Here is a 14,721-nt window from a genome sequence, read left to right as displayed (position 1 = left end):
ATCTGGGCAGTTTGGACAAGATCAGCATCCCCTCACATGCTCCCAAATGTCAGATCAAGGCTGGACTCTTGTGCTCAGGTGTGGTATGAGTAACTGCCACACACACCCCTTGTGGTACAGGAGGTAACCCTTGGCCCCAATATGGCAGAGCAGCGAAGGATGCGGAGGTAAGCACATCTCTATGTGACTGTGCATCATTCTTGACTAAGGACTTGTAGCAGCCTGTCTTAACTAACAAAACATCCAAGCCAGTCTTCCACAGATGCCTTTAATGCTACTTTGCCTGTGCCATGCTTGAGTCAGATGATGCTTGTGTACCCATCTCTGGAGTCCTGCAATCTCTGCATGTCAGGCCTCCAGGGTTGTTACCCAGTGTGGCCCTGAGGGCCACAGAAGGATGGTGGCCATGCAAGGGAGGTACTTGGAGTAATTTTCAATGGAGTGCTCCCCAAAGCTCTTCAAGCTCTGTGTCGTTGTTGTTTATTTTCTTTTAAGGCAGTCCACTTGAGCTCCTGTCCTCTAGGAACATTTTCGGGACAACTGCCCCTTCCTGGCAGTCCCACATGGCATGCTGAGCCCCATCAGTGCCCTGCCAGTTCCCCACCATGTGTTCGCCTCCCCCATATTCTCTGTTCTCCAAGTGTGGCCTCAAGATTTGCAGCACTGGCACCCCTGGGAACTTTGACCTTTGGACTTTCTGGCTCCACACAAGCCAGTCTCCCTCTTCTGACCCCCTCCAGGGGTTAGAGGGCTCACAGACGCGTACCTAGGGTCTTTACCTGGAATGTGGTTGTAACAGTAGTAACTATGCTAGACGGTACATATACACGACCTGGCAGGGCGTGAGTGATGAATCAATGATGGCTTCTTACTCTATGATGGGTGCAATCATGCAGGCAGTATGTAGTAGTTTCATCGCAAGCCACTGACAGAAGACAGGTATCACCATGTCACTATGATGGTGTAGCTAAAAGGCCAGTGCCAAGGGCAGACAGACCTGGTTCTCTGGACAAGGTCTTCTGTTTATTGGCTTTATGTATAGGCATACATTACTTAATCTCTCCACTCTTAAGCTCCTCACTTAGAAAATACATTTTTTTTCTTCAGCTGGTAAAGAGAACAATGAAATAAACAATGATGTTGCTTTGGAAAGTCCCCCTCCTGAAATCAAAGCTGTCAGGAGCACAGAGGTAAAGGCCTGGGGCACTTAGTGTGTCTGTCAGATTACAGGTCACCACGCCATCAGATCCACAGATCAGAGGAAGGTTGGAAAGGAAGAAGGGTCTCCCATGTGCCATGTTCTGAAGAGTCACCCTTGTGTCCTTGGTGTGCTTGTACACTACATGACATGTGCTTGCCTGACTATTGAAATGAATGAGACCTCACTCCATCCACCTAGGCTGTGCTTAGATCAGACACATCCGTCTTCCTACTGACATCTGGTTAGACTTCCATTGTTTCTCTGCTCCAAGTTCTCATCCTAGACCAGTATTTGTAGTTCCCATTAGGATGAGTTCAGATTTTTATGTCTTTCCCTTAAATTCTATTATCTTATAGGCTAGCATAGAATCCGATACCAAATCTTGAAGTGAGGGCTTCTCTGGTGCCTGTTTTCACCAGGCCTTGTCTCTGGAGCCCAGAACTCTAAAACCTCCATGACTCACACAAGTATCCCTTCTCACCTGTGACAAGTTAGCAGCGGCTCTGCTATGGTCAAGCTCTGGGCATCTTCTTCCTCCTCCCCCTTCCCCAGAATAAGGAGCCATGAAACTGAAGAGCAGCCCAGCAGCATGGCAAGACCCATGTGCAGAAAAGTCACATGACCTTCCCACGCAGGAAGTAGAAGCACATTCAGCCCAACAGGGCAGGCCTAGGTAAGGATCCTTTGCGGGATCCAGCAGAGAAATGCTGAGAATAACTGGAATCAACATCCAACCACACACAGTAATCAGAACATGCTTCAGCTCCACCTGTATAGACCACTACCTGGGGAACCAGCTCGTGAATATGCTGGTGTGCTGTGCAAAGCAAATGGTGAGCTACCCCATGTTGGTGAAGTTAAGAACTGGGTTCAGAACTCAGCCAGCCTTTGAAGTGAACGGTAGATGGTTTTGAAGAGGAGAGAATTTGGTACAGGGCCGTAGCAAAGATCTCCCAGTGTGTGCTTGTGTGACCTGTCACAGGGTCCAAAGAACAGCAAGCCTGGCTGGTTTTATTTTCAATTACTTTTAAACCCCTTGAGTTAAGTGAACCCTGAACAGATTCTTGTTAAGCACTTTGTCCTACTTAATATTTAAGCCTGCATATACTTAACATGAAATTTAAACTGGGTAATCTTTGGACTTGTAGGTCATCAAAATACAAAAAACAAAGACCCAGTGTGTCAGAAACAGCTAATGTCTGAGAAAGCTTTTCAAGCAACTTTTCGTATCCACAAGAGGTTGCATGTGGTCACAGTTTAAGTCAGACCCTTTGCATTTTGTTAGTCCAGAAAAGCTAGGTATTGAGTCAGGCTTTGGTCGCCTCAGGCTTTGGTCGCCGGCACTTCCCACCACCCTTCTGTGAGTACATGGAACAGGGACACTAGAGACCTGACTGAACAGCAGGCCACTGCATCCCCATAAAGGGAAAGCTGTGTTTTTCTTTTTTCTGCTGGTACACCCACCTTGTTTGTCCGCCATGGAATACAACATGATGTTTTCCCGGGATAAAAACACAGAAACCTTACAAAATTCAATTAAAATAATTTCAAACCTTTAGGAAGTCCAAAAGCTATGCTAACTAGGAGGGGGAAGTGATTCTTAAATGAGTTTATTTTTCTTAAGAAAGTATCTGTGGCAGGTGGAAGATCATATTTTTGAGAATTAGAAAAAAAAAAGTACTGTGTAAACAGGAGAGGGCTAGTAAAAATGATGGGTGAAAACTGTTGTTTGAGTTAAAAATATCTCTGTATTTAATTTTGGCCAGAATTATTTATATTATATCACAACATATATTTAGCCCAAAATATAAATAACGTATTTACATAATTAGTGTAGATTAATTTTAGCTAAAATTATTGGTACTGCACAAATAACTAATATATTATGATACATATTTAATATAAATTGCATAACATATATTTGGTATACATTTCATAATACATAATATACATATACTTTGTAATCTATATGTCTTATAAATGTAAAATAAATATAAATAATATGTCAGAGTTTTGACTAGGATCTCTATGTATTTCTGATTTTAAAATTTTGTCCCTGGCTCTGGACACCCGGGAGGTGGCATTTCATCTACAAGGATGGTGGAGTTGGACATGCCTGAAGAAATAATATGCAGGTGTATTCAACACCTGGGCGATAGAGTATTAGTCAGCGTGCTGAGAGGAAGCAGAGAGAGTAAGGCTCATCCTAATGGAGGAAAGCAGTGTATCACCGCGGTGGAAATAGCGCACGCTCCCAGAGCAGCAGCAGCAGCAGCAGCATGTGGAATTCATTAGACATACACAATGTAGGCTTCCCATCCTCCACGTGGTTGGAGGTCTGAACCCAGAGCACTCTGCCAGGCTGTTAAAAGGTGTGGTTCCAGGAGTGCAGTACTGCCATGAGTCAGTGTTGGGGCGTGAATGAGTCACTTCTCCATGGCCGCTCTGTGTGTCTAGGTGTCTGGAAGGACAAATGGTAGCGCTCACCTTGGAGGACCACGGTGATGCATACTGAGGGCTCCATGTAGAAAACACATGCTGAGGCATGACTGCCATGTCAGGGTGTTCTGTTGGTGCTCCCCTGAACCACTGTGCTGTGGTTATCCAGATCTTTCTGGCTTGATGCCTATCACTACATTATTTTAATCCAATCTGCATCTTCTCCACTTGGGACGCTTCTAGCCCTGTTTCTGCCTCTTATTTCCTTACATGTTTCTTCTAAATGGCCCGCAGCTTCCTGGCCCTTCGCAGGTTGTTTGCTTGCAGCAGGGAATAAGCCCCAGGGCACTCTGCTTGGTTTCCCAGATCCTCCATTCTCACAAGACCTCTCTGTCAGGAGATGTTTCTTCCTGATGACTCTTCCCCAGTTCCCTGCGTCCTCGTCTCATCCCCAGAGTCACCAGACCAGCTGTCCTCCGTGCTTCATGCAGCCAAGTGCCTTCTGTACCGTACCTACTGTTCAGTTCAGTCCCAACCTGGAATTCTCTTTCCTTTAGCTTCAGAATAGAAATGGCATACTGCAGAATGAACTAACAAATTCACGCCCTGTGTCTTTCCTGGCTAGAAGTAGGAAAGGGCAATCCTGACTTCTCTATGCAATATCTTGAAGGACTCCAGGGAAGATATCACAGTTCTGAGAATTATAATCCCAACCTGTGAGCTTTGACAACATGAAAAAAAAAAAAAACCTGGGAAACTAAATGTTATTTCTAGAGACTAACACTGTGCGTATGGTTTTAGTAGGGTATTGCTTATCTGGAGGATTAAGAGAGGATTAAGAGAGATATTTCCATATCTAACTTGTGGAAAACTATTGATGTCTTAACAGGAGATAAGCCCTGTGGATTGCAGAACCACTAAGGAAAAGATCAAAGGCTACGGCATTCAAATGTATACAATGGGAGTACAAGATGCGATTTCTTTTTTAAATGTTCTATGTGTATTTAATGTGTATGTGTGAGTTTGTGTGCACCACTGTGTGTGCAGTGCTCATGGAGGCCAGAAGAGGGGATCCAACCCCCTGAAACTGGAGTTACAGATGACTGTGAGCTGCCCTGTGGGTGCAGAGAATTGAACCTGGGTCTTCTGAAATAGTAGCAAGTGCTCCAAACTGCTGAGCCATCTCTCTAGCCCCAAGAAGCACACTTCTTCAAAGGAGGCTGCAGAACAGCAGATAAAGGAAATCACGCTCATGTTGTGAAATATAAACGCCGGTGAAGCAGACAGCTAAACTGATGAGCACCAAGCAGATTACCAGTCTTAGCAGAGCAAGGAGCAAGGGGCTGTCCTCCAACCAGCAGTGGACACACTGAGATCCGGTCTGTGTGAGGCTGAGGGAGCAGACAGGTGGGAACATACTCACTATAAACCAGTAACTATGTAAATAACGACTGATCAGCAATAAGAAGCATGTGTACCTGAGTGAGGTGTAAAGATCGATAGAAAAAAAGCATAATAGGCAAGGTGGGTAGATGGAGGACGTAGGCAGTAGCCAGGTGGTAGGTGAAATGCAGATAGATAGTAGATTAATAGGTTATTTGATAGATGCTGTTGCATAAGTTATAGATTGATGATAGGTAGTGGATAAAAGATAGCAATATGATAGGAGATTGATAACCGGTTGATAAATGATTAGCAAATCACACACACACACACACACACACACACACACACACACACAGTATTTCAGAAAAGAATAATGCAGAAGCATCTCGAGTTGGGTTTAGACCGGATCACATAGAGCAGAGGAGAAAGGGGATTTGGTGCATTGGGAAGAACCCTGGTGTGTCTTCCACAGGCTTGGCACCTCCTTCCTCTCCAGTGCAGCTCAGTCTGTCATTCCCTGAGATGGTGTCCACAGTCCTTTTTACCTAACTCTCTCTGAGTCAACAGGAGCAATGTATTTGGCGGTGGGACTATTCTGGACTCTTCCCCTCCAGTGTGTGCTGTTTACTTCCTCCACACTTCCCCTTCCTGCCTCCTGCTCAGATCACTGTGGCCCGGGTGGGGGTGGGTTGACCCTTTCTCTCCAGCGCCTTTTGCCAATGAGCTCCCTCCAGGGGCTGGATTCCCAGCAAGGGCTGTGGTGGTAACAACGGTTTCATTCTTGAAAAATTTTGGCCATTTAGCCAGTACTGGGCACTTGGCCAGATGGCCAGGGATTCAAAGGTAAATGCCACACCCATTGCCTTGAGGGAATCTTCAGGGGCCATTTTTGGTGGGTGTTCTGGATCTACCTGTAAACAGCATGTGTCTGTCCCTCTTTCTTTCAGGCCCTAGCAGAGGCCCACGGTAGCCAGGTGGGTGAAGGGGAGCAAGGACGTGCCTCTTGCCCTGCAGAAGATTCCTGACCTACAGAGTGACTGACCAGGTAGAAAAGGGCTTGGAGGGCGGAGGGTTCCAGACCGGGGGCAGGGCTTGGAGGGCGGAGGGTTCCAGACTGGGGGCAGGGCTTGGAGGGCGGAGGGTTCCAGACTGGGGGCAGGGCTTGGAGGGCGGAGGGTTCCAGACTGGGGCAGGGCTTGGAGGGCGGAGGGTTCCAGACTGGGGCAGGGCTTGGAGGGCGGAGGGTTCCAGACTGGGGGCAGGGCTTGGAGGGCGGAGGGTTCCAGACTGGGGGCAGGGCTTGGAGGGCGGAGGGTTCCAGACTGGGGGCAGGGCTTGGAGGGCGGAGGGTTCCAGACTGGGGGCAGGGCTTGGAGGGCAGAGGGTTCCAGACTGGGGGCAGGGCTTAGAGGGTGGAGGGTTCCAGACTGGGGGCAGGGCTTAGAGGGCGGAGGGTTCCAGACTGGGGGCAGGGCTTAGAGGGCGGAGGGTTCTAGACTGGGGGCAGGGCTTGGAGGGCAGAGGAGATGGGCTTTTCCGAGACCCACGTCCCTTAGCTGTTGTCTTTCCCTCAGACAGGGAACCACACACTTCTGAACTATGCGCTTGCAGAGGCCCGGGGTCCCAAACCCCGACTGCTAGGAAGCGCTGCTCCTGCCACTGACCCCAGAACCAGGTGCTCAGGCTTGGAGCCAGCAAGCGCTTAGCAGAAACAGGAAGGCACCCAGTTCATCTCGAGCCAGGTCAGGTCCTCAGCAAGGACAAGGGAGAAACAGAAGCCCCACAGTGCTACTTTCCAGGGAACGAGGCCACAGTCCCCAGAGTCTGGAGACTGCTGTAGGGCGGGCATCTCTTCTGTATGCAGGACACTCACGTTTCACTTGTCCTGGAAAACTTAAACCCTTGTTTTGGTTTCAGTGGATTGGGTGGCATGCATGTCCACCGCCGCTTTCTTTCCTCTGTCTTTCTCCTGAAGTACATCCCGTCACTTGCACATAAGCTGTGTTTACCTTCAGCAGGGCTCTGTCACCAGCTTATCGCCACACTCAGGCATGCCAGTGTGCTCTTTCCAAGCCTCCGTGGGGTTGGTTTTTTCCTCATTATGGACTAAGAAGTGTTGTTCAGGGTACAAGAAGGGAGGCCCTTGCTCCCTGAGATGACCCCAGAGAGGGTGCAGCAGGCTTCAAGAAACTAAAGCTCTGAGTAACAGATGGCTTTCCTTTACAATGAAATCAAAACAGTGACTTTCCAAGAAAAAAAAAAAAAGTCATTTCAGTAAGGGTCATTCAGTAAGAGACATGCCTTTCATTCTGAAGCAGGAAGATTAAATGGCCCAGGGGCTCCATTTTGCATCCTGAGCAGGTGCTGGCCTCCAATGGGGACCATTACTGTTTCCGTGAAAGGATTTGCCTGCAGTCATTCCAAAACTTTTATTGGCATAATGCCCCTACCAGAAAGATTAGTGTCTGCATCTTAAGCCGCTGCACATCCATCTATTGTTTTTCAAATGGGGGATTTTTCCCCCAATTCTTAAAATACCAATGAGGTAGGGTTAAAAAAAAATGCCAGCCAGGTAGAGTTACTCTGTAAATGCCAACATTATGTTTTTCACGGAATGTAGGGTCATTCATCTCCGTCAGCCGGCAGGTGCTATAAGATGCTCTGTGGTCTCTCGGGCAGCTCCTCTCCGGCTGTTGGGTGTTGAGGGCAGGGCGACGCCTCCCTGGGGCTGAGCTGGGAGCCCAGTGCTGCTTCTGGGTAGGTTTTTTAATTTTTATTTATTTAGTTTTTTTCTGCTACTACATTAGATACCCTACATACCCTTTAGTTTTTAAATATGCTACATACCCCTCCGTTTGTTCTTAAAATAGACTCCTCTGGCTGGTTCTATTTTCATCTAAAGAACAGGGCAGAATTTTGTGTATACCTAAATATCACACCTCCAATGACATTGGTGGTGCTCGTCTAAGAATAACCTGCATGGCAACTGAGACGCTAAGAAGGTTTAATCACTTGCTGTTAGTGGGAATTTAGTTGCTTGATAATTTGACTTTTCCCAAATGTCATTAGATCCAAAAGAAACCACAGACACTACATTATTCATTGGATGGGGGAGGCAAATGAATTGCTCTAAAGTATGTGAGTTAAAAAGGAGGTCTGAAAATGTATTAATACTACTTTGACTCTGCAGGTTTGCAATAATATTCTCTATTGCTATACCAAAACTATTTTATAGGTGGTTGATCTAACATATGTAACATTTGACCAGTTCTGGATCTGGTCACATACGTTTTAAGTATTATCATGGTAAATCATTAAAGTTGACGACAAATAAAAACTGGTAACATTTTGTAAGATATTTGCATAGGCTCTTGTACAGTCAAGAGAGAAGTAACTCTTTTGTTTTTAGAATACGGCTTTGTGTCAATGCTGACCTAACCACCACAAAACCTTGTGATGCAAAGTAGGACTGCCATAGTTCTTGTCCATTTCACACAAATACAATCACCTGGAGGAGAGCAATCTCAACTGAGAAATTGCCTCCACCAGACTAACCTGTAGGTACATCTATGGGGTATTTTATTGATTGATGTTGGGGGTACAAGCCCACTGTGGGCAGTGCCATCCCCTAGGCAGGTGGGTCTGGGCTGTGTAAGAAAGGTAGCCAAGCAAGACAGAGGAAGCAAGCCAGTAAACAGAGTTCCTCCATGGTCTCTGCTTCAGCTCTTGTCTTGAGTTTCTGCTCCAACTCCCCTCTGACTTGTAACCTGTAAGATAAACTAAACGCTGTCCTCCAAAAGTTGCATTCCATCAGTGTTTTATCACTAAGCAACAAAAAGTAAACAAGGACCGAAGCTGGTTCTGAGAGTGGGCTAAAAATGCACGCAAGCATCAAGGACTTGCTCCCACTTAAAAATTAAAGAGTCGATGTCTAGAGAGGTTCGAGGTCTGTGCTGACTCACACAGCTCATCAGCTGCAGAATCAGTGTCTCCCTCATGTTAGCTCTCCCACAAAGCCTCAGTCCCTTACTCAGCTGCCCTCACCACGTTGGCACAAGTCAGGTAGTCTTTCCTTCAGAGTTCCACTTTCTTACTTCTGTCCACACTTGCCTTTCCTTTTACCTGCTGTAGGTCTGTAGAACTACTGAGGGCTGAGATACTGGGGACAGTTGCACCTGGACTGGGCACATGCAGACTTTGTTCAAGCGGACAGCACAGTAGCTGCTTCTCTATGCATTATGCACATCATATTAAGTTTTATAAATCATCCAGAGAATGTACTGGGAATAAGCTGCACAGATGACATGCAGATACTTTGTCATTTACATAAAGAAATCATGATCCACAGCAGAGTTTTGTATCCACGGGGGTGGGGAGGTGTCCTAGAAACAGGGGGTCCCTGAAAACTGTCTTAGCCTTGCTTCCTGATGCTATATGAAAATACCCTGACAAAAAGTAACTTAGGGGGGACTCTGGAGAGATGGTTCAGCAGTAAAGACAGCTTACTGCTCTTGCAGAGGACTGGACTTCGGTTCCCAGCACCCAAGTCCGGCAGTCCAGGCAATCATAATCACATGTAACTCTTGCAGCTCTGGGGGATCTGATTCCTTCTTCTGGCCTCAGCCGGCACAACCCCTCAACACACATATATCAACAAGTGGAGAAAGGGTTGATTTTCACTCAAAATTCCAGATGACAGTTCATAATTGAGGGGAAGTCACAGGGACGGGAGCTTGATACAGCTGGCCACATCGAGTCCACACTGGAGGAAGGGAGCAGGGAGTACATGGTTGCTTAGCTCACTTTCTATACTCTTCTACAGTTCAGGGGATCTTAGGCAGATCCCCTGCCTAAGAATGGTGCCACTTACAGTGGGTGAGTCTTCCCACCTCAATTAAGAAAATCATAAAAATCATACCCACAGACATACCCACAGGCCAATTTGATCTAGATAATCCCTCATTGAAACTCTCTTCCCATGTGATTTTAGATTGTGTTGAATTGACAATTAAAACTGACACAGAATCCAAGGGACAACTGAGTATTCAACCTTATTACACATGGCAATAGAGTATAATTATTGCATGTGGTAGAAGGTCACAGCCAAAATGTAATCAAAGGATTGTCTTTTCTACTTTCTGAAAGTCCCACCAAAAAAAGTTGTAAGACACATCTTTGTCATTTCTTTAGGTGGTCCAAGGAGCCTGAAAATGGATGCCATTCACATCGGCATGTCCAGTTCCCCACTGGTGAAACATACCAATGGAGTTGGACTCAAGGCCCACAGACCTCGCGTCATGTCTAAGAGTGGACACAGCAATGTGAGAATTGACAAAGTAGATGGCATCTATTTGCTGTACCTTCAGGACCTGTGGACAACGGTCATTGACATGAAGTGGCGATACAAACTCACCCTGTTCGCTGCCACCTTCGTGATGACCTGGTTTCTGTTTGGAGTGGTCTACTATGCCATAGCCTTTATTCATGGTGACTTAGAACTTGGGGAGTCCAATTCTAATCACACACCCTGCATCATGAAGGTGGATTCTCTCACAGGAGCCTTCCTCTTCTCCCTGGAATCCCAGACAACCATTGGCTATGGGGTCCGTTCCATCACAGAGGAGTGTCCTCATGCCATCTTCCTCTTGGTTGCCCAACTGGTCATCACCACATTGATCGAGATCTTCATCACGGGGACCTTCTTGGCCAAAATCGCAAGACCCAAAAAGCGAGCCGAGACCATCAAGTTCAGCCACTGTGCCGTCATCAGCAAGCAGAACGGGAAGTTGTGCTTGGTCATCCAGGTGGCCAACATGAGGAAAAGTCTCTTGATCCAGTGCCAGCTCTCGGGAAAACTACTGCAGACACACGTCACCAAAGAGGGGGAGCGCATCCTTCTCAACCAGGCCACCGTCAAGTTCCACGTGGACTCCTCTTCCGAGAGCCCTTTTCTCATTCTGCCCATGACCTTCTACCACGTGCTGGACGAGACGAGCCCCCTGCGGGACCTCACGCCCCAGAACCTAAAGGAAAAGGAGTTCGAGCTGGTGGTGCTTCTCAACGCCACTGTGGAGTCCACCAGTGCCGTCTGCCAAAGCCGGACGTCCTACATCCCAGAGGAGATCTACTGGGGCTTTGAGTTTGTGCCCGTGGTTTCTCTCTCCAAAAATGGAAAGTACGTGGCTGACTTCAGTCAGTTTGAGCAGATCCGGAAGAGCCCGGACTGCACCTTCTACTGTGCAGATTCTGAAAAGCAAAAGCTGGAAGAGCAATACAGGCAGGAGGATCAGAGGGAGCGTGAGCTCAGGAGCCTCCTGCTACAGCAGAGCAACGTCTGACCCCGGCCGGCCTCTGGGGAGCCCCAGAGCTGCTCCTGACCAGGCTTCCTCGCAAAAGCTATGGCCGCTGTGCACATGGGAGGGTGGGCCCGATACCAAACCACACAGACATTCATGACCCGTCTTTCTCTTTGTTCTGGTGGCTGAACAAGCGTCTCTCAGTATAATAGGATTTCTTCAGAGGCCCTGGTCAGAGGTGAACACTCAAATTCAGATCCCCCGCCCCCTAAAATGGAATTATATATTGAAGAAGTGAGTGTAGAAGGTGGAGAGAATACCTGTTCTGGCGACAGACATGTAGCAACGTTGATAGCGAATGGAATGTATGTCTGTAGAAGAACATCAGCCTATAGTTCAAAGTATTTATTTAACCCACCTGTCAAGGGCATCAGCAGCAGCTGATTCTGAGGCAGGATTCGCTATTGGCTTGTATCACTGCTTAAGAGCCTGCTCCTTCTCGTGCTCAAGTGTGTTAGTTATATCTGCAGTGATGGGGAAGCAGGGACTTCAAAAATTACAGTCATTTGGTTTTTACATTTTTTTCAGTGGATTAATTGTGTGGAGTAGAAGTAATCAAATCAGGATTTAAGAGTTCTGAACATACGCCCACATCTGAATTCTGATGTCCCCGTCACTTTCAGGGGAAGCATGCACTAGCCTCTTTTTCCTCCCAAATGTCCCTCACAGACAAGCCAGACAGCACCATTTAACGACATGTTGGCAATACACACAATCAGGTTTCGGCCAGGCTTACAGAACCATCACTATTGTAAGCTCTGCTCTGAGTAATATTGTCAATGTCATTTTTCTAGAACCACACAGAAAAATGGCTACATGGATTCCATGTCCTTACGGCCTCCAGAGCTGCCCGTCTGTCAGTGCTGTTAGTCCATCTGTCTCTCAGATATTTCAGTTTCCCCTGTGAACATACCTTGGCCAGAGAGAAATTGCACAAAATTACCGATGTCTTAAGAACGGAGGGGCTCCCTGAGAGCTGTGATTGTCACAGCCACAATAAGTACGTGGCTTGATGATTTTGTGATTTCACCACAAAAGAAAATTGAAGCTGTGTCACCGTGTAGGACACCAACCTAGATGCTGCAGCCCGTGAGGCTGGGTGACAGCAGGAAGAGCAGCCGAGGGAGGGGCGTCTGTAAGCAAGAGGACCCCTTGTGCAAGAGTTCAAGCACATGCTTGGTGCCCAGACACACCTCATACAACTCAGTGTTACAGGGGGAACATTTCCCTCGGAAAAAAACTAGAGTTTAAGGCCTGCATTTTTGGGGAAAGAGAATAAATGGCCAGGAATGGTTAAATACGTAAAAGGTGTGCGTGTTCCTTTTATTCAAATCAGGACAAATTGTAAATTCACTCAAGTGCCATGTGACCATGAATGTGCAGGCAACACACACACACACACACACACACACACACACACACACACACACACACACGTGTGTGTGTGTGTGTTATCTTCAATCATTCAAGAGTATTTTTTCTGTTCTTGATTTCATGGCAGGCTATTTTAGATTGCCTCTCTTCAAAAACTTTTGGATGCTTGCCTGTTTAGATACTTGTGCCTCTAGCTACTAATCCTGTGTATTTGGGTTGTATGTTATAGTAGAATCAATAGGAAAAATCACATCACAGAGTTGTTTGTGGTGACTTTTTATTGTATTATGAAATCCTTCATACAAAATCCACCTTGGTGCCCATCTGAATCTGATTGATAACCAGTAACTCAGCTCACTTCTGCTGTATACGGTACAATGGTGACATGTCAGACTCAATCATCTTTGTATAATCACTGAGGATATTATTTTCAGCCAGATTTGGAATATTTGAATATTTGATTTATTTTCAATACACACAAATATATGTAATGCCTTCAAAACCAATGTATGGGACAGGTGTGCTGGCACACGCCTGTAATCCCAGCACATGGGAAGTGGAAGTACAAGGATCAAGAGTTCAAGGCCAGTCTTGATGACATAACGCCTACACTACATGAGTTCCTCTATACAAAAAACAAAAGTACAATAAATCACATTGTTACATAATATTTAGTAAGTAGTTCTATAGTTGCCTGGTTTGAAACTTAACATTTTCCAGAATCTCTTAGCTAGTATTGCTTTGAATCACATGTTCTCATGTTAATATGCTAACAGAAGAGTTAAGTGGTGGATGTTATCTAGGCAGGCTTCTGATGGAAACAGACTTGTAAGAGCCATCAAAGCAATGGAGTGCTTAACCTAAAGAAAGCTCGGTGATCTTCAGAAACCCAATGCATCAACCTTCTCAGTGGCTGTTCAAATGTGCTTCGTTTTGGAGGCCACAGGGCCCACAGCAGCAGATCAGTGTATACCGCAAGCCACCGATTCTGCTTGCTGTTGTGACCCCAGACACTGGAGGAAAGATGCACCCTTTGACCCACACTATGAGCCGCCTTGGGGTGGGGTGGGAGCTAAACATTGTTTCTCTTTTTTCTTTTTATTCATGCGGAAATTAAAAGCACAGTTTTTGAATATCTAAAATAAATGCATAATGGTAAGAAAAAGAATAATATTCATTAGTGGACCAAATATTTAGATAAATGTAAACACCCATTTTGTTTGATCTTTATTTGAATTAAATTTCTACTTTGAATTGGCTGTGGTTTTGATATCACTAAAATGTAAAATTAGGAAAGGTGTGTGTGTGTGTGTGTGTGTGTGTGTGTGTGTGTGTGTGTGTGTATGTGTGTGTATGTGTGTGTATGTGTGTGTGTGTGTGTGTGTGTGTGTGTGTGTGTGTGTATGTGTGTGTGCACGCACGCAGAACCTGGGCTTCTGTAGGACGCTCATCACATACTCATCATAGGTGTTGATTCTGTGCCTGAATCGCAGGATTTTCTGAGAAACACCAGTGGATGGAGTCCAGGTTCTTTCCAAAGCTTTGCCACTAACTGTGTCCCAGAAGAAGAAGCAGAGAGGCTTCATCCAGCAACCTACGGGAGCAGATGCAGGGATCCACAGCCAAACATTAGGCAGAGCTCAGGGGAACTTCAAGGAAGAGGAGGAGGAAGGATTGTAGGAGCCAGAGGGGTCAAGGGCACCATGAGAACATGGCCCACAGACTCAACCAAGCAGGGCTCTTAGGGGCTCACAGAGACTAAAGCAGCAATCATGGAGCCTGCTTGGGTCTGGGCTAGGTCCTCTGCATATATGTCATGGTTGTGTAGGTTGGTGTTCTTGTCGGACTCCTTACAGTGGGGATGAAGGGCATCTCTGATTCTTTGCCTGCTCTTGGGACCCTTTTCCTCCTACTGGGTTGGAAAAGTATGTACTACTACATAGTCCAACCTTATGTGCCTTGTCT

The 14,721-nt window shown here is 46.4% G+C and overlaps 1 protein-coding gene across 5 annotated transcripts in view; it reads left to right on the top strand.

The window, feature by feature from the left end:
• Kcnj15 (potassium inwardly rectifying channel subfamily J member 15) overlaps positions 1–14,015 on the top strand; it is a 43,070-nt gene extending 29,055 nt beyond the window's left edge. For 4 of the 5 annotated variants that reach the window (XM_037209619.1, XM_037209622.1, XM_037209621.1 and 1 more), the window contains 2 exons: positions 5,974–6,071; positions 10,217–14,015. In XM_037209619.1, the coding sequence (XP_037065514.1) occupies positions 10,237–11,364 (1,128 nt within the window). In that variant the 5' untranslated portion in view covers positions 5,974–6,071; positions 10,217–10,236 and the 3' untranslated portion in view covers positions 11,365–14,015. Of the gene's footprint in view, positions 1–5,973; positions 6,072–7,646; positions 7,784–10,216 lie in introns of all 5 variants that reach the window. The other variant, XM_037209620.1, reaches the window with a different exon arrangement.
• Positions 14,016–14,721: the final 706 nt, after the last annotated feature.

This window comes from Peromyscus leucopus, chromosome 12 (genome assembly GCF_004664715.2).
Source record: "Peromyscus leucopus breed LL Stock chromosome 12, UCI_PerLeu_2.1, whole genome shotgun sequence".
NCBI classification, from domain to species: Eukaryota; Metazoa; Chordata; class Mammalia; order Rodentia; family Cricetidae; genus Peromyscus; species Peromyscus leucopus.
Note: the sequence above shows the minus strand (reverse complement) of the source record. Positions and strands in the feature narration are given on the sequence as shown.